The sequence below is a fragment of the Heptranchias perlo genome, chromosome 26, assembly GCF_035084215.1.
Source record: "Heptranchias perlo isolate sHepPer1 chromosome 26, sHepPer1.hap1, whole genome shotgun sequence".
Lineage (NCBI taxonomy): Eukaryota > Metazoa > Chordata > Chondrichthyes > Hexanchiformes > Hexanchidae > Heptranchias > Heptranchias perlo.
In genome coordinates this window covers 17122296-17147161 of record NC_090350.1, presented here as the reverse complement: position 1 = coordinate 17147161, position 24866 = coordinate 17122296, and the positions used below count along the sequence as shown (strand labels likewise).

The 24866-nt window shown below is 39.9% G+C and overlaps 1 protein-coding gene across 1 annotated transcript in view; it reads right to left on the bottom strand.

Annotated features, from left to right (window-relative positions):
• csmd2 (CUB and Sushi multiple domains 2) overlaps positions 1–24866 on the bottom strand; it is a 1323345-nt gene that overhangs the window by 1285273 nt on the left and 13206 nt on the right. Inside the window, exon 2 of the mRNA XM_068006939.1 lies at positions 21698–21914. Coding sequence (XP_067863040.1) covers positions 21698–21914 — 217 coding nt within the window. The remainder of the gene's footprint in view (positions 1–21697; positions 21915–24866) is intronic.

The window sequence follows — 24866 nt, the reverse complement described above, 5'->3', positions numbered from 1 at the left end:
TCCCTGGATGCACCATTGGCGACTATGCCTTCAGCCCTCTAGGCCCCAAGCTCTCTTCCTAAAACCCACCATTTTGACCAAGCTTTTAGTTATTCCTCAAAACATCCCCTTCTTTGGCACGGTTTTGATTTCTGTCTGATTAAGCTTCTGTGAAACTGCTTGGGACTTTTTTTTTAAATGTTAAAGGCATTATGTAAATCCAAGTATTTGTTGTTATTGTTGTTGTCCACACTATGTGGTTGACAGTTAATGCCCTCTGGCCTAGCATGCTACTCAGTTGTACAGATGATCACTAAAGATGGACAATAAATGTTGCCTGGTCAGTGGACACCCACATGATGAGAACAAATTTTTAAAAATGGAACAAGTAGCTTTCAAACATACAACTTGTGAGAATGTGATTTAGTTGGTAGCAATTAAAACAGCAGCAGATTGCAACAAACTTGCAATAATGAGCATTTACTGTTTCTCAAACAGTTAACAAGCTATTTTATCACATTAAATGGTGAAAAGTTCGACAAGCCAATTGCAGATTGCGGAACTGTCAGATAACATGTTTGAATAGCAATTTACCCTTAAGGCCCTGATGGGCATAGCCTTCTCTGGTTTGGTGTTTATTCATGTGCCTATGCTCAAGAGCCGGTAGGTCAGTACCACAAGCCTACTTTATGTATTTGGTAGAGATGCTCTAAATTTGTAAGCCCAAACTTGGGCTCTCTAACTTTTATCAGAATTTCTGACAATAGCATGTGACCTTCCCTATCAATCCCCCAAATGCAGCAGCCAGCTCCCTGAGAGGAACAGTATCACGGTTAAAAAGGAACATCAGGATCCAATGCTGGAAGACAGATGCTATCATGGGGAAACCTGTAGGGCTAGATACTATGTAAATAAAGGTCATCACTGTAAAGGTTGAAAAAAACAGTATGAACTGATTTGACATCCTCTGTAGTAGCAGTTTTCATGGCCTATCTAGAAGCTGGAAAACATTCAAATAAAGTTGTGTTCTGGAAATCTTTTGCATCCAAGTCCATTTCTAGAATGACTCATAACAAACAACCACCACCAGTGTGTTAAAAGAATTGCCTGGAACCATGAAAAACAAAGAATGAATTTGCCAGAGATCAGATATATGAGAAAGGAAAAGAAAAGCCCTACAAATAAGCAGAAGTGATTTTAAAAGCACAATAAAGTGGCTATTTTTCTACATGATCCCACCAGGTAAGTTTGATTTCACTAAGCCAGCAGAATGGTCTTGAAGAGGGAAGAGATTTGGAAGATTTAAAATTGCTTCATGTTTGGATGAGAAAGGAGAATTGAATCAAATGAACACATTGATATATTCAATAGGCAAGGCAGTGGAAGATATTTGTGCACTTTCAACTGGCAAAGAATGATGGGGATTTTTATGTTACAGTACTACATTATTTTAGTCTACAGAAATGCAATTTTTGAAACAGCTAAATTCAATCAAAAGAAACAAGAAACCAAATCAGTGGATGATTACTTTATAACCACATCCTGTGCCTATGGAACTGCGTATGGCAAAATGATGTGTGAACATATTGTGGTGGGATGACGGGATGAGAGGCTGGTTGAAAGATTACAGTTAGACACCGAGTGAACCCTTGATAAAGCAATAACTCAAGTGAGACCAAGCCAGATAGAATGAAGTTATTAAGAGATCATCCAGGTGACAATGGTAGGGGGAAACAAATAACGCCAGCAGACAAGAAAAACACAGCAGCCGAACTATACTCCCAAGCAGGATTATAGAGAGGGAAAAACAGAGAACCTGCAACAGACGTGGGAGATTCCAAGTACATCCCAGGCAACTATGTCCAGCTAGAAAAGCAAAGTCCCCTAATTATCACTAAAGATGCACTTCCAGCCAGCGCATCAGAAAGAACGAACAGTTGGTAAAGTTTCAAAAGCAACTCAAAAAATATAAACATACTTTTCTGGGCATGACAGAAAGAGACACCACCCATTGGTATAGTGAAACAGTTTTTTTTTTAAAAAGCAGAAGTCTCAATAGAGTTTAAAACATGCGGCAAATGAATCCACAATAGTTAATTCCCAGTATGAGGAAATGGAACCGCTACAGAGGTTAAATAAAATGATAGGGCCCAGGGCACGTTCTAGATGTAAGATGATGGTTCCTGGGTTTCTATTCTCAGCAAACAAGAAATATATCTTGCACTAGAGCTTAGCCGTGCACTATTACAAGTTCTTGGAATGATATTGTGGGTAGATGCAGTTAAAAAAAGAGGTATAGACAGAGTTTCACAAGCTTTTTCAAGGTCTTGGTTTTCAAAATCAGTAGAGACAAATCCCTATTCCTGGACAAGAGGAACAGAGAAAAGAATTGACAAGAGTGGAGGAGCCAGGAGCAACAATGAGCATGAGAACCTACAGGTAAGTGCACAGGAATAGTCATAGCACTAAAGCCAAAGTGGCAAAGTCCAAATTTGAGTGAGCTTGGCTAAGTTGAACGAGGGTGTGTCCCGGAAGAAGCGTATCATGGCCTCAGTGGACCGGATCATAACTCAGCTAATGAAGAAAAACATATTTTCAGAATTCTGTCAGAACCCTCTGTCAAAAGAATCTGTGGTGCTTGCAACCTTTATCACACCCATTGTAACAGATTACTATTTGGTATCCTTTGATCCCCAGAAGATTTACAGAGGCATATGTCAATTCTCATGGAAGGCTTCCAAGAGATCCTATGCTAAATGGATGATTTTCCAGCAAGTGGAAAGACCCAATCGGAATGTGACAGACATGGAAGGTCTGTTTTGAAAAAATATAAAAGTGGGAGGGATTATGAATCAAAAGACATTCAAATTTCAGGGACATAATAGTTCCAAAAGGACTTAAAGTAGAACTATACAAAATCCAGGTATTACAGACTATGCCTCCATCCAAGCATGGAGAAAAATTACCTAATTTACCATTCCCATGAAGTTTTCTCCATTCTGGACAGAGAAACCTTCTAAGGAATAAATCTTGCATATGCAGTGGTGACCAAAAGCTAAATAAAGGAATAACGCATTGCCTACCCCAAGATTATACAACTTTAATGGAGGAACCCAAATATTTGCAGATGCATCTTAATATGGACTAGGTGTTGTTCCCCTATAGAAATCTAAGGCTAATGGCTTCCAGTAGCATATGCTTCATGATCAAAGCACATCATAGAAGGAAGATGCACTCGAATAGATGAACTATGCTACAACCTGTGGATGAGAGAGGTTTTTGTGAATATTTTATTAGAAAATCTTACTTATTGGACAGATCATAAGTGATTGATACCTCTTACAGACCTCAAAAAATGTACAGAGCACTGTTCCCAATAAGCTGCATGCGTGCGTGGCTACGCAGCAGTTTGTTGTGTGCCGTGCACGTCATCGTTCTGATCGCGGACCATACCAGTGCTCTCTGGTGGAGACGCTAAGGTGACATCAGCTACCAATCACTTTACAGTAAGGGCGGGAGTTAAAGTTAGGATGGACGGGGGCGTTGTACTGCGGATGTCGGCACCCAGTGCGGGTCAGTGGTGCAGCTGCTCATAGACCGGCGTCCACAAATAGTATACTGTTCGATGGATGGATGGATATATATATATATATATTTTCATTCATTGGATAAAGAGTGTATTGTATATATTTTAAAGAAACAGTGTAACAGTTTATATACCTGCATGTGTATATATAGAAGTGTAAAAGTTTATCTATTATATAAAAATACATACTAATTGGACAAAGAGTAGAAAAGTTCACACACACACACACACACACACACACACACACACACATTTCCATCCCTTCATGATTTAACTGATTTGAGTTTCCAATCAGAAAACCTCAGCACACAAGGATTCAGTAAAGCATGAGGAGATGCATTCAATTAAATGACAGCTTTTCACCTCTACTGCGAATTGTTGAGAACGGTTACTTTGTTTCTTTCATCTAAAAAAAGCCTATTTAGGCATTGGTTGCAAACAACATTGGATGGAGTCTACAATTAGTGCAATTAACAGTTTTTGTCACCATTCTATTCAATGTTAGCTTCTGAAGTAAACTACAAATGCACCCAAATTACCTGGCATATTGTAATAATTGTTTACCAATTTCCATATTACATATTGACAAATTAAGTAATTCTGACACAAATCATGTGTAATACTGTTACTAAAGATCCTTCTACAATTGTGCTGAAATATATTTTCCAATCACATTGGTACATTGTAATCAAAACAATGAAGTCGATCTAAATTGGTTTATACAACTGCTATCCAAAAGTCCTCAGTTGCCCCAAGGATTGTCTCATTTTATCTTTGACCTTTGCCTCCCTCAGTTTAGGTTCTTTGTGTCCAAACTGCTCCCTGCCTTACATAGAGACAGCCAAAACTAATGAGATCTGTAACATGTACAATTGTAATGCAATAATTTTTTTAAACCCTGGGGAGCTTTAATTAAACTGTTCCCTATCCCCAAATTCACACTGACTGACTTGACAACTATTTTGCATTTCTGACTCAATTTAAAAATTCTGATTGCACACGATTTATTTCTGTTTGAATTGGAGTCATTAAACCGTTTCAACAAAAAGCTGATTGGAATCGTTCCAATCAGATAATTTTTGATAAAATATAATGAGACTGGTCTGCTCAGTCCTGGTACAACTTAAGAAAGCCATTTCATAAATTATATAAATTTATCAGCCAATGTAACATTAAATTGTTACAATTATCCATTATTTTGTACATTTGTTCTGTTTGTTACATACCCTGAATAATGTTTTCCATAAAGATGTTCTATTTAAAGTTGAGATTTGTTTTTATAGTGGAGCACACAGCCTTTATATTGGCGCACAAACCCAAATTCATTTCGCACATGGCCGAAAAAAATTAGAGGGATCATTGGTACAGACCTCAAAAAATGAATAACATAAACGCAGACAGTTCTATGAGAGCAAATGAGGTGAAGAGGTTAAGGATTCATCTGGTACCCTTGATAAATATCCTGATCAAAGCATTAATCCCAGTGTTCTTACAAGAAAGCAGGTATAAACTATGTAATTGCAGAGTTTTCATTGATATTTTGGAGATTTCTTGCACCAATGTCCATTTCTAGAAGAATCCATAACACAGCAAACCTTTGTTAAATAGTTGCAGCACATCCTATGAATAACCACAACAATAGTTTGCATTTATGTACCGTCTTTAACATATTGAAACATCCCAAGGTGCATCACAGGAGCGTTATCAGACAACATTTGACATCTAGCCACATAAAGAGAAATTAGGACTGGTGACCAAAAGCTTGGTCAAAGAGGTAGGTTTTAAAGAGCGTTTTAAAGGAGGAGAGTGAGCTATGGTGATGCTTCATCAGGGAAAGCCATGCTGAAAGTTGAGTCAGAGGAGACCCTACATGATAATGGAGGAGTTAAGTTAGGGAAGGGCAAACCTATTTAGGGAGGAAGCCACTGCAGGGGAAAATCCAAGTCAGAGATACAGTTTACAAAGAGACAGTCTTTATCAGGTGAAATCCAGTCATTGTGGAAGCAATTAAGGAAACCTAGTCAGGTAAAACATTAGGGCCCTGATATTCTACAGCCAATCTATAAGATGTATTCACACAAAGGAGCAGCAGTAAATTGAGGTCAGCAGGCCAATCCTGTTGCAATATAATATTCATTCTAGTCTGCCAGATTGTGGGGAGGGGGGGTGTGAATATACATGAAGACAATTTATAGTAAATGCATACTTTTTACATGCCTTATTACATTTTCCTTTTTTTTGATGTGGACAACAGCTTCAGAGGAGATTCCAACATAGTTGGGCATCAGTGAATATATATAACACATGGCACATTGAACCATGGAGAGGTAGTACATTGGCTTGCATTCAGAATTTTAGTGCATTAACGATTTAATACTGGCTGGTGCTATATCAAAATCTACGGTTCTGCTCCCACAATCTTATCATTTAATTTGGAAGACGCCAAAATTCTGAGTCATTTCTTTTACGATTTCTGAATCGTAAGCAGTCCAGAAATTGCACAGGAGAAAGACAAAGTTTTAGACCTGGCAGCCAATTTGCGCACAGCAAGGTTTCACAAACAGCAATGAGATAAACACTGAGATAAATTCCCTCAGAAAGTAGCTTAGAGCATAAATGAATAATTGAGGTGGTTGCTAATAGGTACCAGGCTAAGTTAGTTGAGGGAGGAGTGAGCTGTTGACATGGTGGTTCGCAGGCAGGCAAAGGCAGTGGAAATTTGAACCTTAGCGGGTGGTGAGGAAGTGAGCAATGAGCATTTGGGATCACAGTAGATAATGGGGATTGGGGGAAATGGAGGAAGTAAGTGGGGGCAGGGTTTAGGATGGAAAGGGAGTAATGATAACAGTTTCAAATAAATAAATGGAGAGGTGTAGATTTGGCTGAAAATAGAGGACGGTGGAGAAAATACACCTACTCAATAAGCTGCTTTCGGGTTTGCTGTTTCAAAATCAAGGATACGATTTTAAAAGGCTGGAGGTGAGCCATTTTTATTTTTGTTAAATGCTTACAGTGAGCCAGAAATAATAGTAGAGCTGCGGTGGAGGGGAAACAGATAATACAAATATTAATATTATGCAACTATAAACACGAGAGGGTGAAATTGGACTTGGGCAGTGGCACAAAATGGGAGATAATGATTTGGCTGCCACCCCACCCGATACGCTCCCCGCCCATTTTACACCCCACCCGCTATGCTCCCCGTCCATTTTACACCCCACCCGCTACGCTCCCCGCCCCTGCCCATTTTACACCCCACCCGCCAGGCTCCCCTCCTGTTTTACACCCCACCCCATACGCTCCCCGCCCATTTTACACCCTCCCCACCTGATATCACCCCCCCGCGCCCGATACATTCTCCGCCCGTTTTACACCCCCCGCCCAATTTCTTTTTCCATTGAATGAATGGAAAAGAAAATTGGACGGGGGGTGAAATGGACCACCTATCTCACACCCCATTTAACACTACCGCCCAAGACTGTTTTCACCCCCAGTTACTTTACAAAGTGCAAAGGCTTGCAGCACATGAACAGGAGGATATCACTGTGCCACCTAGCGGGAGGCAACTGTTCATATAAGAAATTGCCATTAAATGTTTTCAGAAGCAATTTTCATTGTATATGTTGACATAAAAGCATTACCTAGAATTCTGTCACAGGAAGTTGATTAGAAAGCACACATATATGCAAGATTATTTCATTTTCATAAGTCCCCAAGATCACTGTCCTGAATTGGCAGTATGCAACTGAATTCAACCTACACTGCAATAAATGACTCAACTGACCCCATCCTTCAGCAGAGAAGAAAAGCAGAGTAAATAGAACAAAACAATATCATTGGCAATGCTAAGTCATCCATAATGGTCCAAGCAACCACCTTGAGTGTTGAAAAGCCAACAGCTTCATGTTAAGGTCTGGATCATTATGAAGGACACACAGTTGTGTGCATTCGAAAAAGAGTTGTAATCTTGCTCAACTCCAGTACTTTAAGGAGAATCACCATCAGCTTTCAGTGGGCTAAATTGCTAATCAATCACAAGGAGAGTAGGTTGCTCCTGCTGTTTCTCATAGGACAAGTGTGCACAAATGTTCTGAGCACTCTGATGTGATCGCTAGTTGAAATGGGTAAAATAATTCCAATTGTGTTTATTTACATTTTGGAAACTAGCAACAAGAACATATTGTTGTAACAGAAAAAAATTAAAAATCATTTGAATTGAAAATGGTTTGGTATCACTCAGATACTAGCATTTTACTGACTCAGACTTTTTATTTCAAAATTGCAGTATCTATTACCAAAGTGTTGTTGGCTAGGGGCTGCAGTAACCTGAGATATCAGTTGCTGATACACACAGGCAGGAATGACTTTTGAACTAAAGTAACCCGAGTTCAGTCCTGGCCTCAGCTGGCTGGAACCGGTTTGAATTAACCAAGTTTTGTGAAAGACAAAGGAAATGTAATAAGACACAAGTCCTTATTTAGTAAAGGAGTAATGAGGTAATTCTACCTAAGTCCTTGGGACAGAGCCAATGAGGAGAAGACCCAGGCAAAAGCGAGCAGGCCTAAACCAAAGGGAGAGAGACAGCACAGCCTGAAGAGATAAGATTCGGAATAAGAATGAAGGATCTGGGGTGTGGAGCCAGAGCGAAGACTCCGGAGACCAACCATCGCAGAAGTGGAAGACCCTACGTCAGGGACGTAGAGACGACGTCGAGAGAGAGAGAGAGAGAGAGAGAGAACGGAACGCCTGGCCAGCGTCAGCTCTTCTTTTCGGGTATTATCCTTTATATTCTGTGACCACTCAGGGAGTGTCAGAAAAACCTAGTGGGTGTGCGTTTAGATCTTAGTTTGGGTATAAGACTGTAAAACCTGGTGTAAACTGCATGCCTATATCTAACCAGATGTTTCAGCTATATGTATATGATCTAACGGCATGAATAAAGTGAATTGAGAGTTGAGAGAGAATTGACTCTTCTCCTCTGTGTACAAAGCCAGTAACCGTAACCGGTGACCTCCGGTCAACAGTGTGCTATATACAACAAGTATAGAAATTCACAAGATCAGCCAAATCATTTGCCGTAACTGTACTGACCAGAATTTTTAAAAAAAACTACACAAAAATAATTCATCTTTTATGCCACTTATTTGGTGCAGCTCACAAAAAGTTAACTGAGATGTGGGTAGGTATTTCATACACAGCTACACATCATTGCAAAAAAACTTCAAAATTGTTATATAAAAATGAAACTTGTATATAATTTGCAATTTATCTAACATTTTCCCAAACTATACAAATCCTAGATCTAGATTATCTGGTCGTTAAAACTGAATGAAAGTTGTCACTTCATGTTGCACACCAGTTAACAAAAAACTTACAACTTTCACTGACTATGGAAATATGTACAAATCCTTCGTTTGCATCAGATTTTCTGTTCTTTGGCTCTTTTTCTAACATTTCAAAGTAGAAGATGAAACCTGTTGTAATTCCTCTTCACAAGTCATAGAATAGAATCATAGAAGTTTACAACATGGAAACAGGCCCTTCGGCCCAACATGTCGATGTCGCCCAGTTTATACCACTAAGCTAGTCCCAATTGCCTGCTCCAATTAATTGCTGTAAATGTTTTTCACCTGTTTATATCTCTGGTTCAAACACTTTGTTCATTCATTTCAGCCAGTTGGCTGGTCACAATATTCTTTTGTTCCAAGTAATTTGTGTAATCCAGGACACATCTTTTGCATGTCGTCCACTCAATAGCAACATTCTAATTACTTGTCTGGTACTGGTGTTGAATTCACTTAAACATGTCTGTAACTTTCAACAATCCATGCATCTGAAATAAAAGCAAGAACCCACCAACCAAATGAAAACCGAAAAACATTGAAAAACTTTTAGACCGACAAAACAGAGACAACAATGACTGAGGTATTCGAAAGAATGAATTTGCTGCTGTGGTTGATTACCCTTCAAAATGAACTACTTGAGAACTGGTCTGTGATGAGGCAGTGCTCTTAGTGATGTCATAATGTTCATTCAGTTCCAAATGGGTGGCCAGCTGCCAAAGTTATTTTTAGCAGAAGTCAAAAATGCATAAGACTTCACGTATGAGTTACCATAATCATTCTTTGGGTCTGTATTACATTATCTAATGTACAAAAAAGCATGAATTCATTTCCTACTTAATAATTTCCAATCTCCACAGATTCTATTAAAATCACTGGGCATCTTGCCAATTGCTCAAGGTTGACTGAGCATCATGACCTCACAATTGGTGGGCCCTAGTGGATAGCTAGTGAATAACAAAAATTATCCCCAATTAAGGGGGCATAGGCATTCGAGACTGGTGAGCTGAACATGAAAAAGTCACAGATGTGTTACACATCATCATGAAGCAATATCCTTAGGCAAATTTTACAATCGATGGAGCGGGTGTCACTTTTTGAATAACTATTGACAATCAAAGATCACAAAGCATGAGGAAGAAAAATAATCAGGATTACACTCCAGAGATTTGAGCACACATATCTAGGCTGACGCTCCAGTGCAGTACTGAGGGAGTGCTGCACTGTCGGAGGTGCCATCTTTCGGACAAGACGTTCAACTGAATTAAAATTCAGTTTAATAAGTAAATCTGGAAATAGAAAGCAGGTATCAGTAAAAAAAGTGAACAAATAGATTCTTGTCCTTGACCCCTCAAAGACATCCTCTCTCTCCACCACTGCAATATTCTTCTTAATCAATACTGCCACCCCACCCCCCACCTCCTTTTATTTCTTCCCTGTCTTTCCTGAACACCTTGTATCCAGGAATATATAGTACCCAATCCTGCCCTTTTTTGAGTCAGGTCTCCGTTATCGCCACTACAGCATATTCCCATGTGGCTATTTGCGCCTGCAGCTCACCAACCTTTTTCACCACACATTCTCTCTTAGTCTGACCCCACCTAATACTGCACTATTTCTTATTCTAGTGCTATCTGTCTCTCCCTATCCTTTGTTCACCTCGTTTCTCCTTTCTAATGCTACATCCTGGTGTCCATCCCCCTGCCAAATTAGTTTAAACCCTCCCACACAGCACTAGTGAAACTCCCTGTGAGGACATTGGTCCCAGCTCTGTTAAGGTGCAACCCGTCCGTCTTGAGCAGGTTCCTCTTGCCCCAAAACTGGTCCCAATGCCCAAGAATCTGAAGCCTTCCCTCTTGCACCATGTCTCCAGATACACATTAACCTGCCTTATCTTCCTATTTCTGTACTCACTTGCGCACGGCAGTGGGAGCAATCCAGAGATTACTACCTTTGAGGTCCTGCTTTTTTAATTTCTTCCCTAGCTCCTGAAATTCCAATCGCAGGACCTCATCCTTTTTCTTATGTTGTGTGGAAAATTGCCGAGGTATGTCCTGTCTACAAAAAGCAGGACAAATCCAACCCAGCCAATTGCCACCCTATCAGTTTACTAACAATCAGCAAAGTGATGGAAGGAGTCATCAACAGTGCTATAACTCACAAACAACCTGCTCATCAATGCTCAGTTTTTGTTCTGCCAGGACCACTTGGCTCCAGGCCTCATTACAGTCTTGGTCCAAACATGGACATAAGAACTGAACTTAAGCAGTGAGATGAGAGTGACTGCCCTTGACATCAAATCAGCATTTGATTGAGTGTGGCACCAAGGACCCTTAGTAAAATTGAAGTCAATGAGGATCATGGGGAAATTCTCCAATGGCTGGAGTCATATCTGGCACAAAGGAAAATGGCTGTGGTCATTGGAGACCATTCATCTTATTCCCAGGACATCGCTGCCGGAGTTCCTCAGGGCTGCATCCGATGCCCAACTATTTTCAGGTGCTTCATCAATGAACTTTCCTCCATCATAAGGTAAGAAGTGGAGCTATTCACTGATGATTACACAGTGTTCAGCTCTATTCACAATTCCTCAGATAACGAAGAAGTCCATGTCTGCATGCAGCAAGACCTGGATAACAGCTAGCCTTGGACTGATAAGTGGCAAGTAACATTCGCGCCACCCAAGTGCCATGCAATGATCATCTCCAACGAGAGAGAGCCTAACCACCTCCTCTTGACATTTAATGGTATCACAATCACTGAATCCCCCACCATCAACTCCCTGGGGATCACCACTGACCACAAACTCATCTGGACCAGCCACATAAATGCTGTGGCTACTACAGCAGGTCAGAGGCTGTGTATTCTGTGGTGAATGGCTTCCTCCGCTCCAAGTCAGGAGTGTGTTGGAATACTCTCCACTTGCCTGGATGGGTGCAGGTCCAACGATACTCAAGACACTATCCAGGACAAAGCAGTCTGCTGGTTTAAATGTCCACTCCCTCCCCAGCATACTGTGGCTGCTGTGTGTACTATCTACAGGTTGCACTGCAGCAAGTGACCAAGGCTTCTTTGGCAGTACCTCCGAAACCCACTACCTAGATAGGAACATCATCACTTTCAAGTTCCCCTCCAAGTCACACATCATCTCGGCTTGGACATATATTGTCGTTCCTTCATCGCTGCTGGGTCAAAATCCTGGAGCTTAAGACCTAACAGCATTGCAGGAGTACCTTTACATGGACTGCAGCATACTAGAGAAAGATGTTACGAACTGCAGCGATTCAAGAAGGCAGCCCACCACCACCTTCTCAAGGGCAACTAGGGATGGGCAATAAAATATCGGCCTTCCCATCAAGACCAATTTCGAGAGAAAGAATTTGAAAAATTCTAGGATGTGCCCTCTGTTCTTCCAATTCCGGCTTCATTTGCATCCTCCCACTTCTTCTCCAACCCTCCCCCACCCTTCCTCTCCATGGGGACTTTTGCTGATTTACCCTTCCATATTCTGGGACATTGAAGTAAATTGTGGAGCTCCAACAGCTAGTTCAGCAGAGATATAATTGTTCAGCATTGACCGGGAATTGGATTTGGAACCTTCTTGTTTTACATGGCTCAGCTACTCACTGGGAAAGCTCACTGAGGTAGAAACAATTTTTATTCTGAAAATACTATTCCAATTTCACCTGGGATGAGATTGTTACGCTTTGCGGTTAGCAAGCTGCCACTCATTTTGGCATTGCAGCTCCATGAGTACTAACATGTCAAGGAAGCTACAAAATGCAATTTAGGTGAATGGCAAGGCATTAATCAAGAACTGCAATTGTAATGTGATTGTTGACAGGTAGGAATATGCTTCCATGACTGTTTTTCTACATATTTACAAAACTTGTAAAATGAAATTTTAATCTTCGTAACATGTTTCTCTAGTATGTAATTTACTGTGCTTAATAATAAAACATCACTATATTTATATATTTTTAAAAGACTGCTACAAAACCAATTCCTGACTAAATGGAATAGGTTTACATGTAAAACTGCTCTAGTGCATTAATAGACCACAGTATTAGATAATCATAACCCTCTCCTTGGTCTTTCTGTGCTCACACCTCAGTGTGTGTGGAGAGAAAAGTTGAATACATAAAAAGTTCAAATAATATATGCGATTCTGGTGAATTGGATTTTGCCCGGGTTAACTCAGCTGGATTTTTATAAGCTCGCAATATTTCTGTATGTTAAATTCAGTACTTTTTCTCAACATTAAGTCAGTAAACTGAAAATTCATTTAGGTTCACAATGGGGATTTGAAGTGATAATTGATATACAGAGGTAGGATTTACACACAATCTCAAACATTGCATACGATTGTGAGAAGTTCACTCCTTGCAAAACCTACGGATCCAATGGGAAGCAGAGCTAAAGTAGATGCTGGGGAGCCCCCTGTGTCAATATCCAAGGGTAAGTGTTCACCAGCAAAGTAACTATGATAGCCAGCTCAATGAACCTAGTTTCCATCTGATTAACTTTACGGGGGAGCGAGGTTTCACAGTGGGTCTCTCTTCATCGGACACAGAATAATCTGTGTTTTTAGAGCAGCAGCAAGAACCTGCCTGTGTTTTAAAAGTCTGAACTAACTTAGGTTTGGAAGCTTAGCTGGAGAAAATGAGCCAATGTTTAAAGAGAGTTTGTAAGTTGTGTCAATTGTTTTGCAATGCAGAGGAGTGGAAGACAATTGATTGTTCTCACTCTGTGATAAGTACACTGTTCTTTCATGTAAATTAACCAGTTAATTATCTAAAGCTGTGCCTTGCTTTGCTCTTGATACAGTGCTTTTCTGAGTGCTTTCTGCCATTTTTCAGTCGCGAACATTCAGAGTAAGGGTTCTCTGGTTATGATCACTGGGGATCATGCCATCATTTAACTGGATATTGGGCAGAAAATGATATACTCCGGATCACAGAGGACATGAAGTTTGCTTGTAGGAGTACTTGTGATACCGAACCCGAGAATAGCTGGAGTAAAAACCCAAAAATAGTAACAGAAATTTGTTATAATTACACAATCAAGTCACTGCAATCTGTTTTAAAAGACAGTGATAAAGGCAAGTTTAAGGCTGCAGCTGTGAGACTCTACAGGCCAATTGGCCTCTCATAAAAGGTATGGAAAACTGTCTAAACGCAGGGTAAATGAGTACCTTCATTAGAAGCAGCCATAGCCGATTTAGAAAGGGATTTCAATGTCATTTACTTTTTGTATGAGATGCTAACTGGACTGAATAATTTGTATTCCAGAGCTTGACATCATTGTCTATATTTGGTTATTAACTATTCAGTTTCATAAGTTGTGTTGTTCCAGTATTATCCAGGTTTATGACTATAAACATTTACACCAAGGTAGTAACAAGTGCTGGGTGACAGTGTGTTGTTTAGTTGTGTGATGGTGTAGTCTTCTCCTACTAGCTTGACACCTGGTTCTGAGATGGGTCATTGAGCTGATAGATCAGTTGATAAACTATCACATGCTAGAAAGCTGGCTAACAATGCACCTCTGATACCAACCCCCACCCCTCCCCTCACAACAGATGAGGAGTGAAGGTAGCCTGCATTCATCCCCAGTGGTCCTGTCAGCAGCCTCTGGAATGTTGAGTTCAGGGGAGTTGCTGAGTTTAATCAGTAAAGAGCCTACCTCTCTTAAATACACTTTTAATGATTTGTGTATATGGGCACCTAAATCCCTTTGCTATTCCACAGGCCCTAGTCTCTCACCATTAAAAAAATATTCTGAACTGTCTTTCTTGGATCCTAAGTGGATGGCTCCAGCCATCATGGTGTGTGCGGCAGGCTTGATGGACCAGCTGGTCTTTTCTTGCCAATTCAATTTTGTATGTTCGTCCTCACATTTCCCCACATTAAGCCCCATCTGTCATAGTTTTGGCCAGTCACTTAGTCTGTCTCTGTCCCTTTGTAACTTCTTGCTCCCATCCACACAACTTACAATGCCTCCTACCTTAGTGTCTACCACACGGCAACAATTTCTCCTGTGAAATGCCTTGGGATATTTTCCATTTTAGGGGCAGCATACATGCATGCCTATAGAGTCTCAAAGACTAGATCATTAACACTAAACTAGCTCACTTTCAGACTGTAAATCACATCGTAGAATAAAACCTGCCCTTTGGGATGACTTAAACAGGTAGAGTCCTTCAACATTTTAATAGCTCATTCATTTCATATAAAAAATAAAAACAGGTGGTCATGATAAATGTATGGGGCAGAATTTCTTGTGGGGGAATAATTGGGAAATTACAGCCAAAATTACTCCCATTCATGTGCCCATTTTGCTAATGTAAATTTACTCTCAACCTTACTGCCAATCTTATTCGCAAACACCAGAATGTGAAATTCAGTTTAAACAAGCAAAAATCAACGTAAACAATCGGGGATCGAGCAAAGAATCAAACTCACCATATATTCCTTTTTTAAGCATCAAAATTAAAGTTTCAAGCCATCCAACTATCATTGATGCACATGCAATCGTGGAAGCTTTAAAATTTTTGTGTGACTCATACTGAAGTCAAAGAAATGCATTCAAAGAAACAAAAAATACAGTGCAAGTCTCAATGAGAACAACTTTTTTAAAAAAGATTGCTTTAAAAAAAAAATCACAATAAAGCACCAGAAAGATAACTGTTTCCTGCTGCACCCAGAATTCCGAGCTCAATTTTACAGCCATTTTGAACCAGCGTAATTGCAGGAAATTTGTGTGCACAGCTCTTTAGCCTGAGGGTGGAGCCATTATACTGAGCAGAGATGCGTTCGGGTGTAAGGATCGATAGACAGGCATAAAAGGTAGAGGAAATCCAGGCATAGCATGATTATGTGCGTAACACATTTGCGCTCGTGTTTACACCAGATATTTGCTTTACGGCCCAATTACGTGTGCTTCGAGGCGCAAATACACAGGAAATTCCACCCCATGATCTCCATACACAAAAGATTTTGAAATTAGTTTCACTACACTAGACATTCTTGCATGAAATTAAAAGAAAAAACATTCTTCAAATAGCAATTTAAATATCATGTTATGAACATTGACAACATTTTACTAATTACCAGGAATGAGGAAAATTAACTACTTAAAGCTGACAATATAGAACAAGATGGTATGGAAGTATATAACAAACATATCTTTCATGATATTCAGATCCATAAAGACCAAAGATTTTGTTAGACAGGAAAATGTTTGATAAACAATTCTGCCATTTTCCATACACCATCGCTATTCTTTTGCACCAGTTCATTCCCTCTAACAAACTCCATATTTGGCTAGCTGACTTGTCATGTGGGCAATGATAAATTATATATACATGCACATCCCAGAATAATGCAATCATATGATGAATGATGCATATTTAGAGAAGAGACAGGCCAAATCACAAAGAATAGAAGCACCGACAAATATGGCAGCATCAGTTCTCAAATAACACTCAATAAAAAGTTCTAGTTTATTCAAATATTCTGAGCATGACAATTAGATCAAGCTGTCACATTAATTGCAAGTTGCATTGCATTCCAAGCAATTTGTCCATTTCAATCTAGAACATCAGCTGTCATATATAAGACGTATACGCTAGACTCGAGACTTTTATTACATTACCAGATCTCCTTTGCCATTTCTCGTGGTGAGTCGGAGGATATGTAATATTGTAACAATAGGGGAGTTATGCCAGCAGGGCCAATGATTCAGAGTGACTGGAGAAGCCAAATTTTATTTTTATTATATGGTATTTTGGGACTTTTATCAGTCTTTTGGGAATTGAATGACAGTTTTCACAGAATAATGGACAGAGATGTGGCAATGAGTCATCTTCATTTATATATAAGCTGAAGATACACAACAAAATAGAGTGCCAGTTTGAGAAAGGGGCATATTTTTAGCAGTTCTCAGGATTAGGTACAGGGCCTAAACTTTCAACACAATGGGGGTAATCCTGAGCCTTCATAGCACTTGAAGGATGACTGTGATGAGTAGCAGAACTGGAAGGTAGAATATGAGGTTTAACTCACTATTCGATCCCTGTTAGCAGTGAGAGGAGGTGAGGGGGCACAGACATGATAACACTAGTTTGTAAGTTTCTGAGAAATCTCTGCAAGCACTGACCATTAGACATTACATTTGATAAATATCACAATGCCCATCTCTGGAATGTAACTGTGAATCCAATTCAGACTTTAGGGTGAAAATCTTCTTTCAATGATTTCTGTAGGATTCTAAATGAAATGAATTTAGATAGCTCTTACATGGTTTCTAATGGCTGCGAGTCCACACAACCAACCATAATTCAGCACTGCCAATCTCATTCAAAGAGGGCACAATGATGGCAGGTGAGGAGGAATTAAATGTTACATTGGTGCAACAGTCGTCATCTGAAGTAACCATAGACGGTGCACCTGATGTACCATGCCTGATACTATCATTGGGTGCAAACTGTCAAAACATGTTTCATTCCTCTAGCACTGGCAATTCTCACCTCAGTAAGAATAGAAAGGCTAGGGAGGAAATTGCGGGTCCCCTAGCAGAGATATTTGAATCATCGACCGCTACAGGTGAGGTGCCTGAAGACTGGAGGGTAGCAAATGTTGTGCCTTTGTTTAAGAAGGGCGGCAGGGAAAAGCCTGAGAACTACAGACCGGTGAGCCTGACATCTGTAGTGGGTAAGTTGTTTGAGGGTATTCTGAGAGACAGGATCTACAGGCATTTGGAGAGGCAGGGACTGATTAGGAACAGTCAGCATGGTTTTGTGAGAGGAAAATCATGTCTCACGAATTTGATTGAGTTTTTTGAAGGGGTAATCAAGAAGATAGATGAGGGCTGTGCAGTAGACGTGGTCTACATGGACTTTAGCAAAGCCTTTAACAAGGTACCGCATGGTAGGTTGTTACATAAGGTTAGATCTCACGGGATCCAAGGTGAGGTAGCCAATTGGATACAAAATTGGATTGACGACAGAAGACAGAGGGTGGTTGTAGAGGGTTGTTTTTCAAATTGGAGGCCTGTGACCAACGGTGTACCTCAGGGATCGGTGCTGGGTCCGCTGTTATTTGTTATTTATATTAATGATTTGGATGAGAATTTAGGAGGCATGGTTAGTAAGTTTGCAGATGACACCAAGATTGGTGGCATTGTGGACAGTGAAGAAGGTTATCTAGGATTGCAACGGGATCTTGATAAATTGGGCCAGTGGGCCAATAAATGGCAGATGGAGTTTAATTTAGATAAATGTGAGGTGATGCATTTTGGTAGATCGAATCGGGCCAGGACCTACTCCGTTAATGGTAGGACGTTGGGGAGAGTTATAGAACAAAGAGATCTAGGAGTACAGGTTCATAGCTCCTTGAAAGTGGAGTCACAGGTGGATAGGGTGGTGAAGAAGGCATTCAGCATTCTTGGTTTCATTGGTCAGAACATTGAATACAGGAGTTGGGATGTCTTGTTGAAGTTGTACAAGACATTAGTAAGGCCACACTTGGAATACTGTGTACAGTTCTGGTCACCCTATTATAGAAAGGATATTATTAAACTAGAAAGAGTGCAGAAAAGATTTACTAGGATGCTACCGGGACTTGATGGTTTGACTTATAGGGAGAGGTTGGATAGACTGAGACTTTTTTCCCTGGAGAGTAGGAGGTTTAGGGGTGATTTTATAGAAGTCTATAAAATAATGAGGGGCATAGATACGGTAGATAGTCAAAATCTTTTCCCAATGGTAGGGGAGTCTATAACGAGGGGGCATAGATTTAAGGTGAGGGGGGAAGAGATACAAAAGGGTCCAGAGGGGCAATTTTTTCACTCAAAGGGTGGTGAGTGTCTGGAATGAGCTGCCAGAGGCAGTAGTAGAGGCGGGTACAATTTTGTCTTTTAAAAAGCATTTGGACAGTTACATGGGTAAGATGGGTATAGAGGGATATGGGCCAAGTGCAGGCAATTGGGACTAGCTTAGTGGTATAAACTGGGCGACATGGACATGTTGGGCCGAAGGGCCTGTTTCCATGTTGTAAACTTCTATGATTCTATGATAAGCAAAGAAAGTATTGATATCATGGAATAACCGCAAAAGTTTGATAAAGTGTCAAAAGACTGGAGGATTGCAAATGTTAGACCCCTGTTCAAAAAAGGGGAGAGGGATAAACCCAGCAATTACAGGCCAGTCAGTCTAACATCAATGGTGGGAAATTTTTTAGAACAATAATCTGGAACAAAACTAATTGGCACTTGGAAAAGTACAGGCTAATAAATGAAAGTCAGCACAGATTTTTTTTTTAAAAAGGAAAATTGTGTTTGACTTACTTGATTGAGTTCTTTGATGAAGTAATAGACAGGGTTGGTGAGGGTAGTGTGGTTGATGTTGTGTATATGGACTTTCAAAAGGCATTTGATGAAGTACCACATAATAGACATGTTAGCAAAATTGAAGCACATGGGGTTAAAGGGACAGTGGCAATGTGGATACCAAATTGACTAAGGGACAGAAAGCAGAGAGTAGTGGTGAACGGTTGTTTTTCAGACTGGAGAGAAGTATTCAGTGGTGTTCCGCAGGGGTCAGTATTAGGACCACTGCTCTTTTTTGATACCTATTAATGACCTGGACTGGGTGTAGAGGGTACAATTTCAAAGTTTGCAGATGACACGAAACTCAGAAATGTAGTAAACAATGTGAAGGGTAGTAACTGACTTTAGGAGGACATGGACAGATTGGTGAAATGGGCAGATATGTGGCAGATGAAATTTAACGCAGATAAGTGTGAAGTGATACATTTTGGTAGGAAGAATGAGGAGAGGCAATATAAACTAAATGGTACAATTTTAGAAGGGGGTGAAGGAACAGAGAGACCTGGGGGTGCACATACACAAAACTTTGAAGGTGGCAAGACAAGTTGAGAAGGCAGTTAAAAAAGCATATGGGATCCTGGGCTTTATTAATAGGGGCATAGAGTACAAAGGCAAGGAAGTTATGCTAAACCTTTATAAAACACTAGTTCGGCCTCAGCTGGAGTATTGTGTTCAAGTCTGGGCACCACACTTTAGGAAGGGTGTGAAGGCCTTAGAGAAGGTGCAGAAGAGACTTACTGGAATGGTACCAGGGATGAGGGACTTCAGTTATGTGGATAGACTGGAGAAACTGGGGTTGTTCTCCTTCGAACAGAGAAGGTTAAGGGGAGATTTGATAGAGATGTTCAAAACCATGAACATTTTTGACAGAGTAAATAAGGAGCAACAGTTTCCAGTGGCAGAGGATCGGTAACCAGAGGATACAGATTTAAGGTGATTGGCAAAAGAGCCAGAGGCAACGCGAGGAAACATTTTTTTACGCGGTGAGTTGTAATGCCTGAAAAGGAGGTGGAAGCAGATTCAATAGTAACTTTCAAAAGGGAATTGGATAAATATTTGAAGGGAAAAAATTTACAGGGCTTTGGGGAAAGAGCAGGGGAATGGGGCTAATTAGATAGCTCTTTCAAAGAGCCGGCACAGGCACAATGGGCCAAATGGCCTCCTCCTGTGCTTTACCTACTATGATATGATACTTTTACTTCTCATTGTCTAAAAGAGACAAATTCTCTTGCAACAACAGGTATGCAGGTGGTTTCTAAAAGCATTTGCATCAAAAGAGTGGGGTAAGTTTTACTTCAATAAAAAGTATCCTTGATTTGTGAACATTTGTGAACACAACAGAAAAGAGAGAGTAGGGGTTAAGGGTAGTTACTCAGACTGGCAAAAGGTGGGAAGTGGTGTTCCACCAGGATAAGTGCTGGGATCACTTCACTTTTTACATGAATTATTTGGACTCGGGAATCAGAAGTACAATTTCAAAATTTGCGGATGCGCCAAATTGAGGGGTATAGTTCATACTGAGGAGGACTGCAACAAAATACAAGATATTAATAAACTTACAGAATGGGTGTGTAATTGGCAAATGAATTTCAGTATAGATAAATGCGAGGTGGTGCATTTTAGTAGGAAGAATAAAAAGGCTACATAATCCTTGGAAAATAAGAGTTTAAATGGAGTAGAGGAGCAAAGGGATCTAGGGGTATGGATACACAAATCATGAAAAGTACCGACGCAGGTTAGTAAGACCATAAAAAAAGCAAAGTACTGGGGTTCATTTCTAAAAGGGATAGAATTCAAAAGCTGAGAACTTATGTTAGACCACTACAGAAACCTAGTTATACCATATTTGGAGCACTGTGCATAGTTCTGGTCTCCATAAAAAGGATATAGAGGCATTGGAGAAGGTGCACAAAAGATTTACAAGGATAATACCAGAACAGAGAGGTAATGCCGATCAGGAAAGACTGAACAGGCTGAGGCTCTCTTCTCTATAAAGGAAAGGCCTGAGGGATGATCTGATGGAGGTCTTTAAGATTATGAAAGGGTTTGATGGGGTAGAAATGGAAAGGATGTTTCCACTTGTGGGGAGACCAAAACTAGGGGCCATAAATAAAATATAGTCCCTAATAAATCCAATAGGGCATTCAAGAGAAACTTCTTTACCCAGTAATTGGTTAGAATGTGGAACTCGCTACCATAAGGAGTAGTTGGCAAATAGCATAGATGCTTTTAAGGGGAAATATGATAATCACATGAAAGAGAAAGGAATAGAAGGTTATGCTGATAGGGTTAGATGAAGAGGGGTGGGATGAGGCTTGTGTGGGGCATAAACACCGGCACGGACCTGTTGGGCCAAATGGCCTGTTTCTGTATATTCTATGTAAATTCTATGTAACAGTACCTTGTCCTTAAGTTTTCTTGGTGTGGTTGACCGTCATAAACTGATAATACATCAAAGTCTTCCTCCAAGGCAAATGATTGAAATGCCAGTTGTATTCTATTCCGATCTTCAGTGATGATAGTCCAGGTGCAGTTGGCATAATTTGGATACCCGTACGGAAAGCCTGGGCTGTCTATAGTTCCATTAGGACCACGTAATGTATCACCACAGTTCTGACCTGAAACACAAAGTTATATATTTTGATATTGGTAACATTTAATGTTCCACCATTTTTCTCAACTTATCTGCTTCAAAACTAAGATATATTGTATAACTAAGTATCTAATTTCTCTGTAAAGTGTTATAAAGTATTTAAGTAGATCAAAAAATTGTAAAATGTGGCCACCTAACTTACAGAAAAGATATAGAAGCATTGGCCAGGATTCAAAACCATGGCTGAAGGTGAAACCTAAGTCAGTGGAAAGAATAATTCAGGAATTGAAATGGGAGAGTTTTTTGGTTAAATTTTGTTCCAAATCCCACTTGACCACTCTTTGTTCTGCACCAATTGTGCTTGATTTAGTGGTAGTGGTATCACTGTGGGAGAACCTTCACCACACGGACTGCAGCGGTTCACAACCACCTTCTGAGGGCAATTAGAGGTGGGCAATAAATGCTGGCCCCGCCAGCGACGCCCACATCCCATGAATGAATAAAAAAAGGCATTCTACTCCATGGCCTCTGTCAATAGTGCTCGAAATCAGCTGCTCTGAGGTGTGCCGGAACATAAGGAAGACGCCAGGTTTTGACTTTTGACTAAGAACAGCGCAACTCAAGTCAGGAACCGAGCAGAATTTGGGATAGGAAGGTCAAAAACAAATCTGCATGTCAGTACTTGAATATACTGCAGCATCTCACTGAAGGCTGGACTTTCTAAAACAAATAACACAACGCCACCATTCTAATATTTTTATTTTATATAAAACGCTAATTCCCAATGTCAAACTCACAAGACACAAAATAGCTATAAAATAATTATCTGGGAAGTAACACAAACCACTTAATTTGAGAGCTTGAGATGTATTTAAATCATGACAGAATTTTAAGATGTTAAAACATATCCTAAAACAAACAGATTTGCACCAAGCACATTAATTTGTGGTACTTTCAAGTTATTTGCTTATATTTGCAATTTACTAACAGATTTTCTTCTCAATGATTATATTTTATGAATAGAAAGTTGCCCACGCTCCAGTGACAGTTTTGCTTGTTAGGTCCTATTTAGTTCTTGACCAAAATGGATGCCTCTCTCATTTGACATCTCCCCAACCCAATAAATCCATCATTCCAAGTTTACACCACGAAAATGTGCCGAGACTTATTCATTGAACAACAATTGTCTCTATGTCAACAATCAATAACTGCGGGTATCGGACTTTAATAATGGGAAGCAATAGGAAATGCATGATGGCACAGCATACTGAAGCTTCAATATACTATGCCAGAGGGGTAGGATGGGAATTTGTGTTCACACACTGAGTTTCCAACTTAAACCATGCCATCAAGGCAAAGAACTAGTGGTGGGTTCATTACAAGGAGAAAGCAAGTTGGATAGTCATATATTCAAGCTTTCATTCACACACCTCAAAGTGGCAAACTGCAGAACAACATTGCCACGTCTAGGAACCGGTTCCAACTCTGCATCAAAAGAGTTTTGTGCCTTGCGGTAAGTAATAAAATGTACAATTGGGAACATAAGGCAATGCTCCATCTTCATAGAAGCATCTATTAATATTGAAAACGTGATTAGTTCAAGTGTATTGATATTTAGTTTCACTCCCACTGTAAGAAGAATAATACACTCTCTTCCTAGGTCTGTTGTCTTCAGTAGACACGTCTTGAGCTTTTTTTATAAAAACTTATCCCTTTCTCTTCTCATTTCAAAAACTAACATCTGCATTGTTGTCCGATTACAGTCCATGAACTGTAATTTAAAATAGTTTTAAAAAACAGTGCTTTTGAAATCATGGGGAAGGGGGTGAGGAAATAACTGCATAAGCATGGAAATATATTTTGTTGCATATCTGCCAGCAAAGTGAAAATTTACTCAAGCACATTATTGCCTTTATTTTTCACATGACTGAATTATTGCATCATTGAGCAACTGAGCTGAGGATTGCAACCTGCTACAGTCTAGAGATGTCAGGTGCTGTGGTGCAATGGGTGTGGAACACCTTCTTTTCAGCTCTGGGGCCTACAATCAAATTCTGCACAGACCGAATGACCAAAAGCCTCCTCTATCCTTTCTGATCAGTAGAGCTTACCTACTCACGGGTTAAACTCGGATAGCCACTGAAGGAGCTTACATTTACATCTAAAAGTGGTAGTGCTACCACAAGATGATTTCTCCACTCATATCTCTCAGAAGAATAGGCTGGGAGGGCAAGATCATCTTACAATCGCAGCCAAGCCATTCAAGAGAAACTCTAAAAGATTGGCTAAAGCAGGAATCAGGCATGGAGTAAACTGCTTCTGTACACATTCTAATGCCAATGGTAGATAATTGCCCCACCACTAAATAGCACGTTACTTCATTCCTTATCAACTTGGAATTGATATGGAATAGGGGTACCTTAAATAAGGGAAGAAAATAACTAAGAATCAGAAAACTCAAACACGCAATCAAATTATTCTCTAAGCAATAGTCTACACAGCGTTTAGATCCTATAAGTTCAATCCAACAGTGAAAAGTGGCAAGTAATCACACCAACTTGAGAATTCTGCAGAATTGTTTCCTTTAAAGATACATCATCATCAGATTTCTGTCACAGGGACAACAGAAACCCTGATTTCATAACAAACATATTTATGTATTCCAATATAAAGACACACTGGGAGTCAACCGTGATCGTTTCCATAGTAATAGATATGAGTTTAAACAGTGAAATCAAACAGATTCTTCACACTGTCTGAACTTTTCAAATCGCTACTTATTGAAAACACAGAACTTGGTATCAAAGGAATATGGAATTTTTTGCCTGTAGCCATGCTCTCAAATAAAAACCTTTAAGATTACAATTCCAGTAAATCCATAAAAGGAGGAATATCAATAGAATGCAGCATATTCATTTTTCCTCTCATTTAATTATGTACAATATTTTTTTAATCTAGTCTCCTTGAACTATGCACA